The sequence below is a fragment of the Anastrepha obliqua genome, chromosome 3, assembly GCF_027943255.1.
Source record: "Anastrepha obliqua isolate idAnaObli1 chromosome 3, idAnaObli1_1.0, whole genome shotgun sequence".
NCBI classification, from domain to species: Eukaryota; Metazoa; Arthropoda; class Insecta; order Diptera; family Tephritidae; genus Anastrepha; species Anastrepha obliqua.
Window position 1 is genome coordinate 123,841,646 of NC_072894.1, and position 24,718 is coordinate 123,866,363.

The following is a 24,718-nucleotide window of genomic DNA, read 5'->3' on the forward strand; positions in this document are numbered from 1 at the left end:
GTCGCCCCTCGGCAGGCAATGGCAAACCTCCGAGTGTATTTCTGCCATGAAAAAGCTCCTCATAAAATATCTGCCGTTCGGAGTCGGCTTGAAACTGTAGGCCCGTCCATTTGTGGAACAACATCAAGACGCACCCCACAAACAGGAGGAGGAGCTCGTCCAAACACCCAGAAAGGGTGTACGCGCCAATTATATATATATATGTATACATATCATCTGGTCGTCATGTTTATCTGTGGTAGGCTATGCCTAAGAAATCACAAAAATGATGTAAAAATATATCATGAATTCTGTCTACAGTTAAGACAACGAGCAGGATTTGTGGACGAATATAAATAAAAAAACGCTATAATATTGATCAGCTGCCGTTTTCTGTGATAGTTTTTTTTTCCCGCAACTGGCTACGTATTTTTGCTACGGCATATAAAAAAATATTTCCAGGGCTGCAAAAATGCATCTAAAAGAGAAAACTGTGAATACAAAAAAATAATAATAATTTTGATGATTCAAAATTGTGTACTTTGTTGACAAAGTCCGAGTAGAAGTTTGACTGGTTGGTGACGAAGAAAAAGAAGATTTTCTAGGTGACACAGCTTTTGAGCCACTTGAAACTGGCAAAATATTGAAATATGTAATTGGATAGTAGGCCGGATCGATTTGTGGGGAGGCAAAAAAATCGCCCATTGCTCTGTGAAAATCATATTCTAGGGATCAAAATAAGAAACTTTGCCGAAGGAACCATACCTCTAAAACGAAGTCTGATGTCCCCCAATTTGGGTCGAACTTTTTTGTTTCTTTTCTCATGTAAAGGCCAAAAATGGTGATATTTTGAAATGATTGTATGGGGAACCCCCCAGGGGAGTTCCAGGGGGTGTGCCACTGGCATGGATGGATCGACCGTCCAAAGTTAGTGGGGGTCGGTCATGCATTTGGACTCGATTGGAGCACTCTAAATGGGTCAAAGTGGGATTTTTCGTTCGACCCAAATTGGGAGACATCAGAATTCGCTTTAGAGGTATGGTTCCTTCGGCAAAGTTTGTTATTTTGATCCCTAGAATACGATTTTCACAGAGCAATGAGCGATTTTTAAATCGACCCGGCCCATTGCATAGGCCATAAGACTGCAATTTCAGTTTTTTTTTAATTTTGAGTAAAAGTTTGAAATTATTGTTAAATTTTGTTGAATATTTTAAGATTTTGTACAAAGTTTGAAACTTTGAGTTATGTGGTTTTTGTTGAAGCATGAACTATACAAAAAAATTAAATAAAAAAAATGATCAAAACTATGAACTATATTTTTATAAAAAAAATAAATAAAATATTGTAATAATAGAAACGTTGCAATATGACGCGCTGCTATTATTTTGAAGAAAGGTGTATATTTGGCATTAGGGTTTCTGGAGCGTTTTTCCTTGTGTTTAAATGTTTGCTCCATGAAAAGGAAATCAGTGGAAGGGAAATCTTTATTGGGAGAGCAAGATGCTTAATATTTGTTTACGTTGTTTCACCATTTCTTGTTTTGGTCTAGAATTTCCCAAAAAAAAAAAACAAACTGTTGAAAACGGAAAAATGTGAAATGTATTTTTTTTTTATTTTTTATCTGTTATATATTTTGTATCTATTGTTAAATGCATTTTGATTTGATTTCTATAAATACATACACAGACTTCCGTTTCTTATTGCTTAAACTTAAATATTCTGATATTGATCAGGAGGCATAAAACTGCGGATCACAATCTGGTTATTCTTATGTAGTAATCTCACTTTCTTTTTCATTTCTTTAGAAATATTTTTGTATTTTCCGTGTACATATCGCTCATTTGCGCCAAAGTTGTCAAAAACAAAAAAAAATCTAGATGAGCTGAAAAAATTTATTTATTTATAATACATAGCCATTACAATAGTAAGGCAACTGGAGTTCAGGGCTATCGGCCTATGTAAAACTTACCATAAGGTTTTCTTTTATGCTGTGCTAAAAATTCATGGCGATATTTTTTAACAGTATCTCATTAGATCGAAATATCTCTTTAATTTCACTTAGGGAGACATTGTAAATTGAAAACTTGCTAGCCGTTTTTTCCAATATTTTTATTATTTTGAATTTAGATTTTTCGGATTATGACACTCTTGTCGCAAAGTCCCGATATCATATGATATATTTTACATACATGTCTCCGTATGTATTTTAGTTTGTGAGCATTTGTTAGTTACTTTATCGTATTTGTACTCTTCGAATGCATAGTTTGGCTCTCTATTTTGCTTTCTTTTTTGGTTTCGACGATGATATCATTTCTATTTTAGCAAAATGGTTTTTGTTTCCAAGAAGTGTACACAAACTTACTATGTCTGCTCGCATGCGATCAGAGCTCTTTAAAAATCACATATGCATGCTAGTACATACAAAGGGGAAATGTTACAAAATCACCTTAGGGGAATAGTGTCTGGATTACATACATACTTACATACATATAATGAAAAGTATCAGTTGGCCAATTTTTTTGTCCTGAATACTATTGAAATTATAAATTGCATTTTGTACTTTATTTCATGCGATAATAAAATACATATTCCGTCATGTCTAACGAAAGGAACAAAAAACCATTAGCAGTGCATAAACAAAGAACTGCCTTTCTTATATGTTTTTTTTTTTAATAAATAATTAATTAGTTATAACCACAACAATGTGTCTTTCCAAAGAAATACATATGAAATGGCATATTACGCAATTTACTCACATACATACATACAAATATTTATAAATGAGTATGCATTTCCTTTACTTTTTATTATGGCGCAGACAAGTTGGCGCCTAGTAATTTAAGAACGTAATTTGTGCTGCTGTTGATGACAAAATCTCATGGAGTTCATTTTCTGTATATTTTTTTTCCATGGAAACTCCGATTTCTAGAATTATTTTCAACATTTCGTAATATAAGCCATACAATGAGGAAGGGCTGGACACCTTTGTGTAGAGTTTCTAACTTCTAACTTAATAAAATTCAGAAAGCTTGCGCAATTAAATAACGCAGTTAAAGTTTATCGACTCTGTTGTGTATATTGCTGCACTTTGGCCTTTACGTACATAACGTAATAAATACGAGTATGCACATACATACATATTTGCTTACATGTATATAAGAGATATTTGCACAAATCCGTTTGCTTTGATTCTTTATGTGGATGAGTTTTCTTTTATTGGTGGAATGTCGATATTAAATTTTTACTGAATTTGAGAAATTTGAAACTTGGGGTTAAAATCGGAACATCGAGCTCACACATACATACATGCATACATACACATATATACATATATGTACATATGTTCAAAGTGCGTTTCGCGAATTAGCGAGAAATTTCTTTATTCAGCTTTCAGTTTATCGAACTTTTGTTGAATTGAAGAAAGTAGAATTCCGGTTACAAATTCCTGATCCCGATATTAAGTTTAAAATTTCGGGACTAAAATTATTACTAGTATTGATATACGCAGCAAATTTATTAATATACTTGTCTTATGTAATATTTTTTTTTATAAACTCTCCGTTGGGCTTCCAGGTCTTGCCAGACCTTTTTCGACTTTGGACGTGAATTTAACATATTTCTATTATAGCTAACGACTTGAGCTTCCAGGTAACTTCTTAAAATTTAATCTTTTGATTTATGGACATAACCATTTAAAAAGGATCTTCGAAAAGGACAAAAAAAAAAGGATTTAAAAAGTAACACCTTCGGCTGGGCACCTCAGTCTGGCTGGAATCCTATGTATGTACATGTACAGGGTGGGCCAAATAAGACCTACTAATGTTAAGCATAAATAACTTTTTTATTTTTTGACATATTTATTTTTCTCTTTTTGAGGGTTATAATTGAGTTATTCGAAATTTATAATGTAACCCTACAGTACAATGCAACGCGTTAAAATGATCGAGTTTTTCTATTCTTGTCAACGATCGTTTTAACGCAGCGTAAATATCGGCGACATTTTTTGATGTCGGATGAAGCGCAATTCCATTTAAATGGTTATGTTATGTTGTGGGGCTCTAAAAATCCAAGGGCAGCACATTAGCATCAAGTGCACCCATCTAAATGTACTCTTTGGTGCGGTCTCTTGGCCACTAGATTATCGGTCCATATTTCTTCGAAAATGAGGATGAAACACCGGAATCGCTTTCAGGAGCTTCTTACAGAATATTGATTGAAAACTTTTTGAAATTTTTGGCGAACGTCTGATTTCCAAAAATTCAGATTTCCCTTGGCCACCTCATTCGCCAGATTTGACTGCGCCCGACTTCTTTTTATGGGGATATTTAAAAGACAAAGTGTATCTTAATAAATCAGAAACTATTAGACAGCTGACGCCAAATATTCGAGACGAAATACTGAGCCTTCAACCAGAAACATTATGTGGTGTAATGGAAAACGCATTAAAAAGAGCCAATCTTTGTATCGAGAAAAATGGTGGACATTTGTCTCATGTAATATTTCATACATAATTTCCATAAAATATATTCAATGTATAAAAACAATTTACCAAAATAAATGATTATTACAAAAGTTATTTGTGTTTAACATTAGTAGGTCTTATTTGCCACCTGTATTTGTATGGGAATATGAGGTTAATACGCCACACAGCTATTAATAAAATTCCTATATGTATCAATGATTTTAAGTTTTATGTTTGTGACTTATTTTCAATTGCCGAACAAAATTAAATAATAATAACAATGATAATTTAAGTAATAAATAATAGAAACAGACACAATTTAACGCTCGCAATGCAAGCTGGTCACGGAGTTGCCTTAGAAGGACATGAAATTGCTTTGAAATCAATCACATTTTTGAACAGCCCGGCAAAATAAATAATCAGGTATCCAAAAAACTTACAGAGTAGGGGAAAGTTAGAGAGCAAAATGACGTTTCATTTTGAGGGGAAGCAATGCAATTAATAATGTTTATCTTAAAGAGAGAGAGAGAGAGAGAGAGAGAGAGTGGTATTGAGGTGGATAGGAGATAGGGAGAGAAAAATATAGGAATACGAATTAATGGTCATTTACAAGAATGATAAAAAGAAGATTGCGCCCATCAGAGAGTGCGTGACGTCACGTTTTTCCGAGTTGTGCAGTATTGCCAACCATTTGCTCTTCGCAACAAATTTAGTGCTTTTTTATACCGAAAATGCGAAAATTTTGAAGTTTTGTGCTTGTTTCTTTTTTTTAATTTAAAGCTACCGAAACTTTGAGTTGAAAAAAAAAACTGTATTATTATAATACATTACATAAATTACAAAAGAATGTTAAAAAGGGCAAGTCTGAGAAGAGTTTTTGTGCTAATGAAAATTAGTTGGTTTTTATAAAATTTGATATTTTGAAAGTGTGAATTTGATTTTTTTGCTCCTTTTAAGGTTATGCAAGAATATTAAATGCCCCTGTCTCAACTCTTCTTAAGATTAAAAACCTTTTTACACATTTTAAAAGACGTTTGAATTTACTGAATGCGGACTAAAACCATAGAGGTGTAATCGTTTCTTCCGGTCATCAATCCTTAGTGGGACATAGGGCATCAAGAGTTGTATTCATTGTAAAAATAAGCAACAAAACATCACAAAATACTGAAGAAACCATAACGACATTTTCACAAAAAGAGTACCTTATCTTGTTACATAACCTGATATATAGCAAATAAGTCGTTCCCTTAACAAAAGAGTCTCGCTTAACAAAAAAACTCATAATTTAAATTGTACATAAGCATAACACATTTATTTAAAAGAAACGCACCTTCTAAAGACAATTTGTCACTCATGCAAAGTTCTTTAAGTGGTTCAATAAAGATTTGGTGTTTTATTTTCTTTAAATGGGCATTTTAGTGCGTTTTTATATCCAAAGCTAGGCAACACTGCAGTAGCGAGAGAGAGATTTGACTGCCGAAAGCAGAAGAACACCAGCAACACCTGCAATCGCGGGCAATGCCACCAGATGTTAAAAAAAAGTAAAGCTAAATAAAACTGAGTGAATTATTTAAATAATTATTAAAAAATGTATATTTTACATAATTATAAATATGACATTTTAATTAGAACACCTAGAAAAATGTCATGAAGAAAGAACTAAAACTCCGAGACAAAAAATAATAAAAATAACAAAAAAAAAAAATGCTAAATCAAGTTACGAAAACGGTAATCTGGCCATAGTGGAGCTAAAATCATGTAACTCGTTGTCAAATCCGCTGAGAGCAAAGTAACGGGACTACGATAGGCGCCATCTCATTATTCTTTCCATCATGGGTCATTTATTTATCGAGCTCACTCATGAGCCCATATAGTTCGCAGCCAAACATCAAGTTAACTTGTCACGTTTTCACAAGTGAGATTTGTGGGATGAAACAGTATTCCTAATAGCATTCATTAGGTTTAGGTGGTGGGATCTTAGGACTTGGGAGCTTCATTTCAAGGCATTGCTGCTTTTACTCAGCTTAGACGATTTTGTGAGTTGTTCTTTTTTCTGCCAAACTAGAAAACTAACATACAAAATTTCAAAGCGAAAGCACTTTCTCTTTCTTACTGTAATTATTTACAGTGTAATCGTGCATAAAATTATGCCTTGAGTGGGACTCCTAATAACCATGACTCATCTCGTTGTGATGTGCTGACTCTCAAACGCATTTCCATGTACCGTTTATACTCCTTTTATTCTCCTTTTATACTCTATACACATTGTTCAACATCTATACATACATACGCGTATAACATTTTGCGCAAATGCTGCAAGAATTGTATAACTGAGCCATATACAAACTTAGGAAATTAGAATGAATTTCAAAAGATGACATCAATCGCCACAACTCACGTGAATTTTACTCCTACTCACAAATGGCATTGAACACAGGTTTTGCCTAGCACATCGGTCGCTTTTTCTGTATCATACCCACCCTGCTGCAAGTTTTGGAGCCAATACGTAAGAGCCTGCTAACTGCTCCTACTGTTATGTGTGGAACATAACGTCACATATCGATTTCATGGGCGGCTTTGCGATAAATGGTAATTAATCATAGATATTGCCAGATCTTGAAGATTAGTCACTTCGGCAAAAGGAACGCCTTGATTTCTTGATGGTTTTAAATACAACACTTAAGGTGGCATGAGTAGATGTTTACAGTTTTGTCGTCATGCTTCACGCTCACTGTTAACTCTTGGGAATCAACAAAACTCAGCTGCCTAAAGTCAGCGCAGGCGCTTCAGCACTTTTGCATAACAAAACGGATGTCAAAAAATTAAATACGAGTACTTTACCATTTATAGTGCACGGCTACGCTATTGGGTGGCAGCTTTAGCGCTCGCCAAGGTTTAGCGCGTTTCGAGTGATTTTAATTAAATAAAAATAATAGAAAAGCAATTAAATATATTAATAAGTGGGTAATAATCGCTGGAGCGTGCCGTAACAAACAAAAAACAAAAAAAACAAAAACAACGATGCAGACTGAAAAATGTGAAAAATGAATGGTGAAAATGATTATCAAAAGCTGTTGAATGTAAATATTTATTCTAACGTGGCTCTGTGAAATACGCTATTGCTACGAAATTGCACTGATTTATTGAAAATGAGACTTGATGAGATTTTCAGGCATTTTGGTGTGTGAGTGCCACGTGACGTTTATTGATTTTTGTACGAAAATTGGCAAAATTTGTGCAAAATATTTGAGCTAAAGAAAAGGCTCGTGAGAGAAAGATATATTAATGCATGAAAGAAGGATTGTACGAATTACAATGCAAGATATTTTTTTTTTTTTTTGAATGCGGAATTTCAGTACGTTTTGCTATATAAGTGAAATTCCACTATTCACTTTCCATCTCCCATTTTCTACTTCCCACTTTCAAATGCAAAATCAAAAACCCCCCATACAGTTAAATCGAGGAATCAACGTGCGCTGGATAGTCCTCTTGTGAAAAACGCCGCACGTGCTGTTCTCAGTGTGTGCTAAATTTAGCTTTTTGCGTAAGCAATACTCGCATTAATTTGCTGTACTATAGCAAAGTTTCGATTTGTTGTTTCCTTCAACTGAATTTAAAATCTTTGTTTTTCACTTATGGCTGAAAGTTATTATTGGCACCTAACATCAGCAACGTGACTTCTAAAGTGTGCCAACTGAGTTTACTGTGCACGGGTGGCCTAAAAATAGCTGATGAAATACAAGCATGCAGAATCAGCTTTATTAAGAATGCTTGAAAGTAAATAGAAGGGATATTCCTTCAATATGCGCAAAGTAGGTGAAATGCGTCTTGTGGATGACGAAAAATGGAAGCCATAATGACGTTGATTGAGCGAAGGTGAAGGTCACATATAACACCTAGTTACACACATTCCGTCCTATGAACCAAATATACTTTTTCGGAAAGGGGATAAAAATTGTTTTTTTTTTTTTAATTTCGAACAGGTGGCAACCCTGTGAAACATTGTCAGTGGCAACACCTAGGTGAAAAGTCTAGAAATGTGATACACTATCTGTGTGCCCAATTTCATTCAAATCCGTTAAGCTAATCCTGAGATCGTGTGGCTATACAGATATGCATACAAGAATTGCTCGTTTAAAGTTATAAAATACAAAAACAAAAAAAAATTGTGACGTGTACATGAAAATCGCCGATACACGTGCATTTTTATTTTTTCTCCCCTTTCCGAAAAAGTGTATATTTGGTTCATAGGACAGAAAAAAAGTTCGTTTTTGTAACGCAGTGTAATATAAATTTTAAAATAAAATTAAAATTTTAATTCTTGAGAGTCCCTTTTATTTTCTCTTTCTTGTGTGAAAAAAATTTCTTTACTTCTTATACTTTTAGATCTTCTCAATAATAATTTATTTCGGACAGTAAATTCAAAAACATAAACGTAAAAAAAGAACAAATATGGTTCACGTGAAATGGAAAATATAAAAATATTTTCTTTTCGATATACATACATACAGTTTACAAAAATCATCTAAATCTATTATTATATCTAAATATTTCAAAATTAATGCAGTTAAAATGAACAAAAAACTATAAAAGTAATAAAAAGTATGCAGCCTGCTGTCGCATTCAGTCAACAGAAACAAAGTTGAAAATTACAGAGATTTGTAATTTATGTGCTCAGCATTACTTAGCGTTACTGCTTAGAAATACTTTTAAACCTAAATATTTTTTAGTTACAAGCAGATTACAAAAAAATATTTGAATAAACTAAACTCTAATTTAATTACTTACATATTTAATGATTTTCAGTTGTTCTACCATTCAAACGCAAATTTATTGTTGCATGCGATGCGATTGCCTTTCGAATTGTGTTTCAAATCTATTGCTAAAGTTATGGGTATCATGAAATATAACAGCAAAAATTTATTTATTTAGTTTTTACGGTCTTAAAACCAACATGTCTCTCACATTAGTGTAGTGAGGTGCGCTCTCGCTTTTTGCTTACCAGCTCTTTCGCTCAGATGCTGATTTAGTATTGTGCAAATGTAACAGAGTTATATGTATGTGAGTGGCTTAAAACGCCAAATGAATGAACTGCGGTAGGGGTCTGCTTTTTAACTAAGCAATCGTGATAATGTTTTGATTGCTTTGTCATCCAAACTTCAAAAGGGAGTAGTGTGTGACGTGTCTTATCGTGAGATACGAACAATCATTGCCTGTTCGTGTAATTCTGCTTCGTTGTTGTGCAAGCTCTGCGTTTACATTGCTGTAAATGATGTTAAACAATGTTCACTGCAATGTGTTTATATTGTCTAACCCCTTTAACATAATTGCAACAAACATCGGCTAATGGGTTAACAGGTACCCGCTGTCAAAATTAGAACACATTTAATAGCATGAACTTGCATTGAATTGCGGCGAGTACGGATTTATTGCCGTCGGTTATTTTTGCGGCGGCAAAAAATTCTTAGTAATTTCTATTTCCTGCGACGGCTTGAAGACTCAGGGCTACTTTTCTGGTTACCTGATGGCAATTTATTTGATATACAATAATTTGCTTTATCTTCTTCTTCATAGCGAGGACGAAGAAGAAGCAACAGCAGGCAAATAAAAAGCAATTCATGTTCGATTTGCACAAGAAATTCTGCAAATTATCCATAATTTAGAAGGAAGTTATTTATATCTAACAATGAGCTTCAACGAGTTGCTTCATAAGTATAGCAAACGAAAAGATTTGACTTAAGAATTAATTTTATTGTAACCCCAAAAGGTCAGCTGAAAACCGACCCGTCGCAATAGTGTTTTCCGTCACCGTGGTAATTGTCTTTAAACGATCGAGTTTTCCGACGGAAGTGAATCAGCTTATCACTTCCCGTCAATTCGTTACCCACTGTCCCGCTGCAGCTCTGTTCCTGGCCTACGTAAAACAAATGCACTAGTGCAGCATCCTACTAGATATACTTTTTGAATTTCGAAAACGAGAACTTTCAATTGGCACAAAAAAAATTTTTAATAAAAATAAAAAATAGTGCAATAATAATTGTAATAAAATGTTTAATGAAATAGGTTATTTTAAAATCTATATCGATTTTTTAAATACTTTCTGTCACTTATTACTTTTAAAGGCCTTTATATATATGTACATATGTAGGCATACATATATCGGCACATATTTGCAAAAAAAGTGTTCGCTGGTATACAAACATTAACTCCTTCTATAATTAATAGTTTTCTAACTTTATTTACGTCACTTTTGCGCCATGTCTGTTGTCTTCTTCAATGCTCCGAAGTCAACATGCAATCCATCATTTACCACGTTGATAGCTGGCGGCAGTGCGGGACGGCTGGTAGTAGTCGAAAATAAGCCACTAATTGTTTTTGTTGATTTGTCAAAAATAAGTTTTTTAATTTTTTAATCACTGTCTGCCATTCGAAAGTTTTCCCCACCAATATAGTTTTCTTCTACTCATTGTAGCATTAAATCCACTGTCTAGTAGAAGAGAATGAAAGCCGTACAAAAAACAATAACACAAAAAAGTACAAAATGCTATCTACAAGTAAAATTCGCGCTTCCCACAAAAAATTGAATAATTGCCAAAAACGCACGCCCGAAAAATATAGAAAAAATCACCTCATTTGCTGATGTAATTGCGGATTTAGGTAGCGCTAAGCGAAAAAATGCTACCAAGCAATTAACACAAAAACACACCCACACACACAGCACAAAGTAAATACACACATTTATGCCTACAAGAATTTGCATTGCCAATAGCGGGTACGTAAATTTGTATCTAAAAACGATTTTCTTCACATTAACCGCATAAAAGGAATCACAGTACTATGTTTGTTTCCTTATTTACCGGCGAGGTTTTACTGAATCATTTGACCGTCAGAGTTTCGCAGTTGCCTGCGCATAGCAAATTTATTAGTTGAGTGCCGAAAATATCGTAGTAAGCACGCGAGTGTCAAGCGTATAGAAAATTTTCAATAAATATACATACAAATATTTCAAACAGTGTAAGCAACGCGTAGAGAACCTATTTTCTTTGCTACGTCACCCAAAATACGTCGAATCGGCAATTAAATGCGAAAAAACTTACAGCAATGCTATCTGGCAACACTAAGAAAATGTGCCACACCGCCGCTATTAACAACACAAACAGTTGCATTACAACCGCAAAGTCACCAGGAAACACACAAGCAAGAGCAACAAAACAACAAATTGCTCGCTATTAGTTTATCAGCCAAACGTTGCATGCTGCCGCGCAGTATTGGTCTCTGTTTCGACTGCTTTCACATGGCAGCCATCACAAGGTTCCCCGCCTACAGTTCAAGGCCACATAGCACAAGCACGGCAACTGCAAAAACAACAACAACAATTGCAACAGTGGAAAATGTCGTAGTCGTAGTGTCAGCTGAGACACCTGCAGTCGGCACAGCTGACGATATTCCCGGCGTAGATGTAGCGAAAGCTTTAGTTACAGCCGCAGATGTAGAGAGGGAAACGACAGCAACAATAAACACAACAACAGTTAAGCAAATATGTGAGAGTGAGGTAAAATTATTGAAAGCTGTTAAAATAGAAAATAGCAGGCGGGCTTGTGCCAAATTTTGTAATTTTTTTATTTGCACAAGCATTTTTCCATATTTCTTCTACATATATGTACATACATACATATATGTACATACATACATACTTACATATATGTTACGTATGCGAGGCGTGGGTTGCACGTACAGGGTGGAAATGTGTGAGTGTTACTTTTGATGACATTATCAGCTGATAGGCACTTTGATGTTTAGATCTAAACAAAAGTAAACAGGCATTGGGTGTGAGGTGAGGTACTATTGTTGGAGGTAATTGACCACATACTTAGATTACTCATACGCCACACGCAACAGTGTGGTAGCGAAAAGTTTTCCGATATGTACTTGTTGCTAGTTGCTAAGCGTGTTCTCTACTGCTGATAAGCATGAAAAGCTTTGAAAAGCTCATGCACTTTTATTGCCATAATAGAAAAGCTTTAAGGCGTTCAAATTCAAATATGCGCTAAGCTTTAACGCCGCCGCTTTGCATAGTCTAAAAGAGTCTGAGGGCCCACTAACTGACGCAAATTGATAAGCATAATTTTTCAGTTGCCTCGCTTATAAATGTGTATATTTATGTACGAATTGCTAATGTCAGGCGGATCTCTTAAGCACTCACTTTGCTTGTTCACTGCCAGCTAATTATTATTTTGTTTTGTTTCGCCTACGAGTGATAAGTTTTTATTTCACCTATTTTTTTTTTTTTTTGACAATAAAATTTGCTTTATTTGCTACTTCACGCTATTTTTATAACCTTTGGTTGCTGATCACACGTGATCTTGCGTTGATCGCCAATCGTACAGTTCGTTGGCAGCGAAAAAACCTGAAATAATAATGGAATATAATAAGAAACGTGTATTCAAAAACATGTTCAGCCCGACGAATTATGGCCGACAATAATATTCAGACTTTTAATTAGCCATCAAAGCAATTTTGGTTTGCTGAACACCCGAAAATATTAAAACTGAGCGAAACAAGTACCTAATAAATATTATATGCATATATTTGTATATGTACATGTGTGTGTGTGTATGTATTCTGAAAAAAAAACAAAGTATAGAACAAAATATTTATATCGGATTAACCTTCTAGCACCTTTCGAAGATCACAAGAGTCTGTGGTCTTTGTTTAACAAAAAAAGTAATTAACACTTGGTATGATTGTATTATGGTGACAAATAAAAACAATTTCATTTAATCAAAATACAAGGCACTTTGGCTTAACCTTAGCCACATCCGCAAGCAAAATTGCATTCTGAGACTAGGAGGCTAAAAATATCTGACTTATTTAGAAGAGCATCTGCGGTATTTGCTTCTTGACCTTTAGATGGCCTGTGCATCATTTCTGAAAAATATGAAAATGGGTTTATTTTGATCGCTTTAAGTGGGAAGAGGATAAGAGGTGGATGCTTAATAGAAATTTCTGAGATTGGAGGTAGCATGCGTTTAGTCTAACTGCAGCCGAGATGCCTTTTAGTCATAACTGAGCAAAATAGTCTCACAGTGATTTGAATGATCGAAGCAGAGAGAAAGCACTGTAGTTGGCTGATGGTCTGGGAAAGCCTACTTTTACCTACAGGTCGGCCAGGTGTTTCATTCCCGGGTACTCAAGTGCTTATTGGCACCCAGGGTAAAATAACTCAAATTGTGCTTACAAACCTAGTAAAAGTCGCAGCTTATACTGCGACAATAGTTTTTGAGCTGTTAGAAACTGGTGAAAGAAAGATGGTTTGACAAATATCTAAATTTATAATTTTATTTATATTCTCGCCCAATTGAAATATCGATCAAAGTAAGGGATTTTTCAATTTCATATATTTTTATAAAATTTTCCAATTTTACATATTTTTACAATTTTATATTTTTTATACAATTTTTCAATTTTGTATTTTTTTTATAGTTTTTAAATCTTACATTTTTTATATAATTTTTAAATCTTTAATTTTTTTTATAAAAGTTTTCAATTTAATATTTTTTGTACATAATTTTTCAATTTTACATTTTTTACATTTTTTTTACAATTTTATATATGTATGTATATTTTTATATAATTTTTCAATTGATTTGTTTTATATAATTTTTCAATTTAATATTTATTTTTATATAATTATTGAATTTTATATAATATCCAACAATTGAATCAGAAATCATTTTCAGAAAAATGAGTTTAAAGATAACGAAATTATGATCGACCTTAGTATTAGTCTTTTTAAAGCAAAAGAAAAAAAATTGTTCTTTTTTATTGTTATCATTGCTGTAGGAAATAGAGCACCTCAAGGCATATTGTGTCCATCTAAGATTTAGAGAATTTTTCATTACTTCTATAGAAAATAAGAAAGCAAGTGTCGGTCGAAATGAGTTTTGTTGTGCCTTGGTTACATTTTATATCTCTCTTTAGTAGGTACGAGGGGTGCCTTTTATATGTCGAGATTGGAGAACAAAAACAAATTTTAATCATCGAAAATCACTCTATTGTTTTTCAAAATATTCTCCATGAAGATCTATACACTTTTGCATGCATTTGAACCAATTGTCGAAGCACTTTTGCCACTCTGAATGAGGTACCACCAAAACATGCATTCTGAATGCCGCAACCGCTTCTTCAGGTGTCGAAAAACGTTGACCTCTCAGTTTGTTTTTTACGTACGGGAATAAAAAGAAGTCATTCGATGCCAAGTCAGGACTATACGGCGGATGACCCATTAATTCGATGTTTTGGGTGCTCAAAAATGCAGTTGTCTGAGCCGATGTGTGAGAGCTCGCATTGTCCTGGTGAAGAGTGATCCGTCTTTGGCGATTGGTTTTCCTAATTTCTTGGAAGACAACTGGCAAACAAATGGTTGTGTACCACTCAGAATTTACTGTTCTGCGTTGTTCTAGTGGTACGGTTGCGACATGTCCAGTTTTTCCGAAAAAGTAGACGACCATTTGCTTGGAAGTGCTTCGCGCGCGAACAACTTTTGACGGATTTGGCTCATCTTGAAACACCCATACAGTCGACTGCTGTTTACTTTCGGGCTCATACGCATAAATCCATGATTCATCACCTGTCACGATGTCATAGACGTGTTTCGAAGCCCCGCGATCGTATTTTTTGAGCATTTCCTTCGACCAATCGACACGAGCCTTTTTTTGAGCGATTGACAGATTGTGTGGGATCTAGCGCGAACAAATTTTTTTGACAGTCAAATGTTTATGCAATATTGAATGTATGCTGGTCCCACTAATGCCTAAGATTGTCTCAATCTCACGATAGGTCACATGACGATCTTGCAATATTAGTTCGCGCACAGCATCAATGGTTTTCGGAACAACAACTGATTTTGGACGATCTTCACGAAATTCGTCTTGGAGTGAAGTACGACCACGATTGAATTCACCATACTATCGATAAACACTGGTCCTTGATGGAGCTTCTTCGCCAAAAAATGAATTAAGTTCATCCATGCAATGTTGCTGAGTTAATCCACGTCGAAAGTTGTAAAAAATAATCGCACGAAAATGTTCACGATTTAATTCCATTTTTGGACCGAGATGAATCTTTTAAGTTACTGTAAACAACACAAATAGCGCTGGTATTTCAAAACGTTCTGAGTACGTAAAAGCCAAAAAATGTCAAACTTTGCGATACAGCTGTCAGTTGCCAGATTGCAACACCAGGGTTGCCAAATCCCGGAATATAAAAGGCACCCCTCGTATGATGAAAATTGCCTGGCGTGGTTCGACTTCACGTTTCTCACAGGCTACTCCACCGCTGATAATTGAATAATCGATTGCAACGGATGATTTTGTCTATTCAGTTGGAAAGCGGATTGCGTAGACTAATAATTTTCAAGAAATGTATAGCTGATCTTGGGACTGTTAAGAGTTTGTCTAACAAGTATACCTATTTTAGTCATCCTCATCAAGTCTGAAAGAGTTTTGAGTATTGGCGATTAGGGACGCCAAGATATTTTAGATCGCAGTTTTCTTCCAATCCTGTTTCGAAATAGGATCGCAGGTGCGTCAAAATTTTAGCATAACGTTTTTGCGCACTTGGTTTGAAACCCTTTATGGCCGTCCCTATCTCCTGGACGATGCTACGATGCTACTACATCCATCTACCGAAAAAGTAATGGATTTCTTTTCCCCTAAACTTTTACTTCCAGGTGCATCAAATTAGGCAATTGTGAATTAAATATTGAAAATATTTATTAAAATGTATTCAATTTTTTTTTTAAATAGTAAAATATTACTTTCAAAAAACCTACTTCCTCCAGCAACTTATAAAAAACTAATTATCCTTAGAAGTAAATTGAGAAAAAAACTCAAATTCAATTAAAACATGTTTCAATATTACGTAAGAAAAGGTAGTAAAAGGACTTAAAAACAAAAGAAAAGTAATGATAATATAAAACGAACTAATGGGACTATACTTGCTTAATAAATTTCAAACACTCCAAGAGAGCTTTTAATGGATTGACTTCGCTTTATGCTTTATTGGATATTTAAATTTTTGGTTTGAATTATTTTTTATTTTTATAAAGGGTGTTTTTTAGAGGTTAGGTTTTCAAGTTGGCACTACTTTTTTCGTAGATGGTCTTTTTGACAGCTGTCACTTGATTTATGCTCAGTTTGGTTTGCCATTTCATAATGAATAGACTTACACCTGAACAACGTTTGCAAATCGTGCAAATTTATTACGAAAATAATGGTGCGCGACGCATCGAAGAAAATTTTGTTCAGCGATGAAGCTCACTTTTGGTTGAATGGGTATGTCAATAAGCAAAATTGTCGCATTTGGAGTGAACATAATCCACAAGCCATTGCTGAGACGCCGTTACATCCTCAAAAAGTCACTGTTTGGTTTGCTCTATGGGCAGAGGGAATCATTGGTCCATATTTCTTTAAAAATGAAGCCGGCCATAATGTTACAGTCAATGGAGAGCGCTATAGAGCCATGATTAATGACTTTTTCGTGCCTGAATTGGACGATGTTGATGTGGACGACCTTTGGTTCCAACAAGACGGCGCTACATGCCATACAGCCAACGCAACAATCGATTTATTGAAGGAAACTTTTGGTGAGCGCATTATCTCGCGCCGTGGACCTGTGGCGTGGCCTCCAAGATCGTGCGATATAACACCGCTGGACTATTTCTTGTGGGGCTATGTGAAGTCGCTTGTCTACGCAGATAAGCCCGAGACGATTGACGTCTTGGAAGAGAACATTCGGCGCGTTATTGCTGACATACGGCCCCAATTGCTGCAAAAAGTGGTCGAAAATTGGGCCTCTCGGCTGGAATTTATTCGAGCCAGCCGCGGCGGCCACTTGCCCGAAATCATTTTTAAAACATAATGGCAAACCTTTATCTTTATAATAAAGCTAAATTCTTGGCCATAACATTAAATTATATACGTTTTATTTCATCTTGAAAACCTAACCTCTAAAAAAACACCCTTTATCATATCGCTGTAATTCTGATTAAAATTGAATAAACACAATTACTGAAAACTAATAATGATAATGAATAAAATAAAATGATAATGAAAAAAAAATAAATATATAATTGGCACTTACCTATACACCCTTTTTGGGTGTTTGGCCGAGCTCCTTTGATGTTGTTCCACAAATGGAGGCACCTACAGTTTAAGCCGACCTATAGTTTAAACTTTACCAATAATTGTTATTTATTCAATTGTTCATTTAAAGAGAACCGAGTATTGTCATTTCCTTCCCTATGCATTGCTAAATGCCAGTGCTGCCTTTGGGAAAACATTAATTTTATTTTATATTTACTTTGTTGTTGAAAAATTTTATTTATATAAGCTACTTCGAGTTTTTATTTTTCTATTTTCATTTATTTATAATACTTTGTTGGTAGTTAACTTAATTTGCGGATATTAAAATTATGTCAGGGACACGCGTTTGCTTTCACAGCAATGACAAATTCAGATAAACAGGTGCCTGTGAACACACATACTTATACATACTCAAATGGGTGCTTACGAATAGTCAATCATTCAGAACTGACACCGAATCATTCTCCCTATTTTTTTTCTGATATTTCTATGGTTTTTCGTAAAAAGTCATACGAAATGATTACATTTTTTACTGGCGGCTTAACATTTGAAATGTTTAAATAGCGAAATATCGAGTTATCAAGGAATTTGTTGCCATGACAGGGAAAGTACCATTTGAAATGGCTTTTTTATGATAATTAATTGTATGAAAATACACACACACATGCGTAGGTGCATGTGCGTAAATATTTTGATGGCATTTTAATGAGTCTAGAAATGTTCAAATTAAGTGAAATTATCGTTTGAGTGCTATATCGTCTAATTACTTTGTCCACTCATCACAATCCTTTGTTTTTTATTTATTTTTTCTATGTAATTTATCTCTTTGTTTTTGGAAGTAATGAATTTCTCATTCAAAATATGTGTTTAAATTGAATTTAAAAAAGAAACTGGCACTTTAAATGCCCTATATTGCAAATAATTGCTTTTTAGCGTTAAACTATATTAATATTACGGAGATTGAACCCGCAATAATTTTCCACACAATCGCATCCAAAAACTTACGCCGCAGATGCTGTTTGTGCTTGTGGGGTGCCTTACTAATTTTACTCAACTTTTGTTGTTATGTGCATCGATTGATGAACTATTCAGTTGCTTTGTTGTTAGAACTTTTTTTTAATTTTTTGTTTAAGATTACCCAACATGACATTTAAGTTATTTTTCGATTATTATCGGGTGTTTTTTGTAGCTGCATGAGAACTATCGATATCGGTAACTATGGTTTGACAGCTGAGAATGGCAGACTGTGCTAACATTTCTCCGAAATCATTATTGTAGTAATCAGCTCAAAATAAGCATTCATTTCGTCATTAATATTAGAGTCAGATGGTGCGCATACCCTTAGAAAGAACCTTAGAAAACTAGTTATACTAAACTAGACTTACTACCAATTTACCTGCTTTAACCCTCCACTTTAGTTAAAATAAGGAATGCAGAATATCGCAGTCATTTTGCCTCACACCCGATGTTGCGTGAAATAAGAAAACAGGACAGCGCCTATGGTAGGATTTGCGTAATCGAGCTCAAACATAAAACCCCCATTGAATTTTCTATTTTCATAAGTTGAAGTGAAGCTTGGAGATGCTACTAAAAGCAGATGATCTAATCTGAATGCCTACAGAATATCGGGTTCACTTTTATAAACACTCGAAGAACGAAGGATATGACACTCAGCCAAGCGCTCATAAACTAATACAAGTGTGGTTTCTTGCAGGTACGAGTATATTAATGGGGCAGATGACTGATGAGGCTATGGCGGCAGAGTTTACGTAGGAGCTGAACTCTACTGCATTTTCACTCAGCACTTTTTATTATAGAATACGCTTAGGGACTTCTGAGTACCCAAATCGGTGACGACCAGGACAGTTTAGGCATAGTTGCGCTACGAAATTTGGGAGATTAGGAAGGTTTAATTATAATTCTCATAGGAATATATATATATGTATAGATTATATTATATAACTGTTGCTTACAACCTCTTGTGGGTATAAAGGCGGGCTCCTCCTCATATTTGTGGCGTGCGACTTGATGTCGTTTCACAAATGGAAGACCTACAGTTTTAAGCCAACTCCGAACGGCAAATGGGTTTTTATGATAAGAATGCGAGCAGCAGAGAAATTTAGATCACCGCTTAAACTTTTGTTTAGGAAAGCCCATCTAATTTGACCTTAACTGCATAGCTTTGCTAAATATGCTTTAGAATTCCATACAGAGAGAAAAGTTTTCTTTGGCGATATTCCAAGTGCTTTAAATGGCCTACTGAAACCTGAGCAATTATAAACTTCTCTAGTTCCAGTCAATAATTCTACTTGAGTTATGTTCACCAAAAACACTGACCCCGGTAAAAACGGAGCTTTCACCCGAAGCATCAGAGTATAACTTTTTTAAGGGTTAGATTAGATTACTTCGAAGTTTGCACTTCGACCTCATGGTCTATTGTGCCCTCTGCTCATCACAGTACCTCACACAGGCCCAATTCTCTTATTAGGTAAACTCAGGATAGAGCTGGGTTACAATTTGTTTCCTTAAATAAATCTGATGCCATGTAGTTCAGTTTCATTCTCGGCCACAATTAAAGTAAAGACCGACAGAAGCTGATGAAAAAAAATGCAAACCATTAACGAGCCCTAACGGAAGTTTTGAAAATTATAGTTGACTTTGCGATAAAAAAATAATCGATAGTCTCTAATAGAGCCATCGATAATTTCAGATCTCTGGCTGAGCGTTCAACTTAAGGCAAACGAAAAAACTATTATAAATATAAAGTAAAACCAAAAACACAGGTCAGGGGTGAAAAAAACAGAATACGCACATGTAACAGTATTTATTTATTTTTAATACTTTTTATTAGCTTATTTGTTTGAAAATAGAATATAAGTCCAATAACAGTCGCGTAATCAGTTGTGTTATGCCCATTGAAAAAAACAAAACTATGTTTTCTTCCGCACGTGTATTTTGTTTTGAATATTTCAGAACAATTTATTCTGTTGCTAATCTGTCACGTTTAGTAATTTTAAGACTTCAGGAAATGGTCCGCTATCTATTTAGCGCTGCCGATTGTTTTGTTGCTTATTTTCTGAAGGCTCGGCTGACGCACGTGACCTCAGATCTGCGGACTTGATACCCATCTCACTCAGTTAGAAGTCTTTCTGCCACTGCGCGTAGCTGGCAACTACTAATTATTTTTATTCAAATGCTTATCATTCTAGGCAGCTAAGCAAATTCGACCATCCCATTACATTTGAGCTTGTTGTTGGTAAATGTAATCAGCAATACCTGCATTTACGCGAACAATTGCGCTGCGCTTAGTTTTAAACCATGGACTCAATCAAGCGTGACTGCAGTCAAACGCTGACAAGCGTTAGAATCAGCTCGCGTTTTCTTCATTGCTTTTGTTCAGAATTAATTAGTTTCTATAAAAATCGTATGATGTTTTTTCCAAAAGTACTAAAATGTTTTCGTCCTTTTCTTTTGCTCTTTTTCGTGCAGTGCTCCTCGTACGTGGATACCGCATTGATTGTGAACGAGGTTTTGGTTTTGGATACCCCTACGCAATCATCGACAACCTCACCTTGCACGCCTACACTGCAGCAATTCGTCGTTGAACTACACGCCGACTTAGGTCCTAGCGAGCGCGTTGGCCTCACGGGTGATGTGAAAGCTTTGGGTGAGTGGCGTTTGGAGCGCTCCGTTGCATTGCAGCCGCAATCGGGCGGCCGCAGATGGCAGGCCAATGTATTGTTGCAGACTTGCCGCAACATTAGCTACCGCTATTTCATCTATGCCGAGGACAAGCAAGGGCGCAAGCAGATTCGTCGTTGGGAAACACGCCTGCAACCACGCGTGTTCAAGCCTTCAGGCGAGTTGGCTGTTGCAGAAACGCGCGTCGATCGCTTTGGTGATGCAGATGGCAGTGGTGAGACGCAAGTGAATCGTGGCTGGTTGACGAATGAGTGCATAGTGCAGCTGAAGTTTGAACGTGAACAAATGTTCCAAGTGCTCGATATTGAAAAATTCGATCCAGCCGACGAAATTTTAGTTAAGATTTTGCCGTTGAATGAGGAGAGCGAAGCAACCGAGTCGGGTGTGCACGTTGAAGTGGCAAAGTTGAAGTATGGCGAGAGTCATTTGCAGCCACAGCAGGCTTTTGGCATTGCCTATGGACGCGGAGAAATCGTAGTATTCCATATTACTGCGCCATGCCCATTGCAGACCGCTTTTGCGTTGCTTTTCCACACACCCGATCAGCGTGCAGTCGGCAAGGCCGTCATTACGGCCGTTCAACTCGCGGGTAGCGAGGGTGTGCTGGAGCTGTCTATCACTGAGCCGGTGCCTGAGGCCACCACCATTATTGCGCGTCTTACACTTCCGTACCTGGTCGTTAAGCCATTCGCTGACAAGACGCTTGATTTCCGCACCACATACGCGCACTACTGGCCCAAGAGCTGGCCAAATCTGAATGTCGGGCATCGTGGTAATGGACGCAGTTACATTGCTGATCCACCGGCCGAACGTGAAAACACGATTGCTTCTTTTATGCGCGCATACGAAAAATTCGCAGACATGATCGAGTTGGATGTGCACTTAACAGCCGACGGAGTGCCGGTGATCTACCATGACTTTGGTATGCGCACAGCGCGTAAGGGTAAGGAAGTCACCAAGCCAGAGCAGCTGGAGTATGTGCTGATCAAGGACGTGAACTATGAGAAACTGAAGCAATTGCGCGTATTCGCCATTATCAATGGCAAGCCAGTCGAATTTCCGTCCCACAACGACGAGCCACGTGTAGATCATCGCATCTTCCCCACACTAGTTGATGTACTTGAGGGACTGCCCAAGTCTCTGGGAATCGATGTTGAAATTAAGTGGCCACAGCGACGTGCCAGCGGTGCGCCCGAAGCGCATCAGACAATCGACAAGAATTTCTTCACTGATCGTGTGCTGGCAACTGTCATCAATCATGGCTGTGGTCGTCCGCTGATTTTCTCCAGTTTCGACGCGGACATTTGCACTATGCTGCGTTTCAAGCAAAATCTTTTCCCTGTGATGTTCTTGACCCAAGGTCAAACCAAGAAATGGTTGCCATTCATGGATTTGCGTACTCGCACGGTTGAACAAGCGATCAACAATGCGCAAGCTTTCGAGTTGGCAGGCACAGCGCCACACGCTGAGGATTTGTTGAGTGAAGAAGGTGCCGAATTGCTCCAAAAGGCACGGAACTTGGGACAGATTTCGGTTGTGTGGGGTGACGATTGTAACTCAAAGGAGCGGGTGAAGTACTTTGTGGACATTGGTGCGACTGCAACCTGCTACGATCGCACAGATTTGTATATACCCGAAGACAAGGAGCGTGCATTCTTCAATTCGTCTAGCCTGTTGGCGCAATTCGAGGACCAGTGCCTGCGCTAAGTGGGCGGTGGTGTGGACAGAGAGCAGTGATAGTGATAAGGGGCGGGTATAGACCCGGCAGGGAGGGTAGTAATTAAGAGATAAGCAGAATCGAACGGTCGATTGGCGGAAAAAGGGCGGGCCATTAGCCATCATAAGTGAGGGGCTTATGTAGAGCCGAATTTTAATAATATATATACATATATATTTTTTTATATAAAATATTCACAAGATAAATATTAGAGCAATATTTAAAAATACTTACAAACTTAGAACAAAACAAACAAAAACACTTACGCTAAAGATTTTATTTAATACACACACAAAGGAAAATGTAGACAAACAATCTAATTAATGATGATGTTCAAATGAAAGAAAGAAAAAAAAATATGCTTAAAAAATAATTGAAAACATAAAAAAATAGTTCCCTTAAAGAAAGAAATATTTAAAAATTTGGAACTGTTTTTTATTTAAGTCGCAACTTGCGATCAACGTCGTTCGCTGGCGAACACAGATCGCTAAGTGAGCGCAAGAGAAATCAGAAGCGAAAGTATAAGGTATAGTGCGAATGTATTGGCAGCCCCGCAGCCGCTATCCAGCTCGAGCTCCGGTGTGGAACTGTGGTGCGTGACCCCCAATGCAGTAAGTAATTCTGCCCCTGAAAAAAAAAAAAATTAAAAGCAACAAACAACTCTCAGTGTTTCTTAAAGAAGATGTAATTCTATTTAAAATTGAGAGTCTGTATGTGAGTAGATCAGGGTGAGAGTCACTTGAACACATAGCCCCAATGAGTTTGAGAGTGAGATATGGACCTGTTTACATAAAAATTACTATTTTACCTTATTACTTTGGCCTTTCTTGATGGCATCAATTCGAGGCTATTTTTGATGAAAATTTAATTTTAAATTTAAAAATGACAATAACTTAAAAAATATTTATTTTAAGAACAGTTCTGATTTTTTGGAATATTTTATTCTTAATTTTTTTTTTTGTTTTTTTTTTTCATAAATTTTTGTTTATTTGTTAAGCATTATTTATAGATCTTTTGTTTTTTTTTTTTTGTTTTTTATGACTTATACAAAAAAAAAAATAGTGACAGTAAATTTACAAAAAAATTGAAAACTTAGTCATGTGTTAATAATTTCTGTTATTTGATTAGCTTAATGTAAAATTAGTACACAATTTTAATATAAAAAGATAAATTGGCATTTTGTAGAGCAAAGAAGTAATCAGTATTTCTGTTTAATTATTGATCAGGAGGTACCTGCAATTTACGAATCTGAAGTGATGGCACTAAACGCCAGTGATGCATCTTGAAGAGTAATGGCCCCACCACTCAACCGGGCAATCCAGTTTAGAGTAATAGTCATTAAAAAGCACAACTGATGCTCTTAGATTGGAGGATCCGAAAACAGTTCTAACATCTATATCTACCTTGGAAAGAACGGAAATAGGCTCTGAAGCATCGAATACAATTAGTTGAGCCACCCTAAGCCAAATCACGAGCCACATTGCTATTTACAGTACTTTTACGCTTTATAATTCTACACAAGCTTGGATGGGTATTCATTAAACTGAAGACTAATGAAGCAGCAGTAATCGCATTGAAGTTTTTATATGCTTTGATCATATTGGCCGCTCTTTGGCCGACCATTTCCTTGGAACACTTCGAGTCATTAAATATTTCTTATTCGTCAAGCAATGGTTGTAGTATTTAACTTCTGATAAAAACGAATGCACTACG

General features: G+C 35.9%; 1 protein-coding gene across 4 annotated transcripts in view; it reads left to right on the top strand.

Annotated features, from left to right (window-relative positions):
• The window catches only part of LOC129240613 (glycerophosphocholine phosphodiesterase GPCPD1), a 60,665-nt gene extending 36,734 nt beyond the window's left edge, over positions 1 to 23,931 (top strand). For 2 of the 4 annotated variants that reach the window (XM_054876526.1, XM_054876524.1), the window contains exon 2: positions 21,076 to 23,926. In XM_054876526.1, the coding sequence (XP_054732501.1) occupies positions 21,076 to 22,995 (1,920 nt within the window). In that variant the 3' untranslated portion in view covers positions 22,996 to 23,926. Of the gene's footprint in view, positions 1 to 7,430; positions 7,522 to 11,459; positions 11,994 to 21,075 lie in introns of those variants that run through there. The other 2 variants (XM_054876525.1, XM_054876523.1) reach the window with 2 other exon arrangements.
• Positions 23,932 to 24,718: the final 787 nt, after the last annotated feature.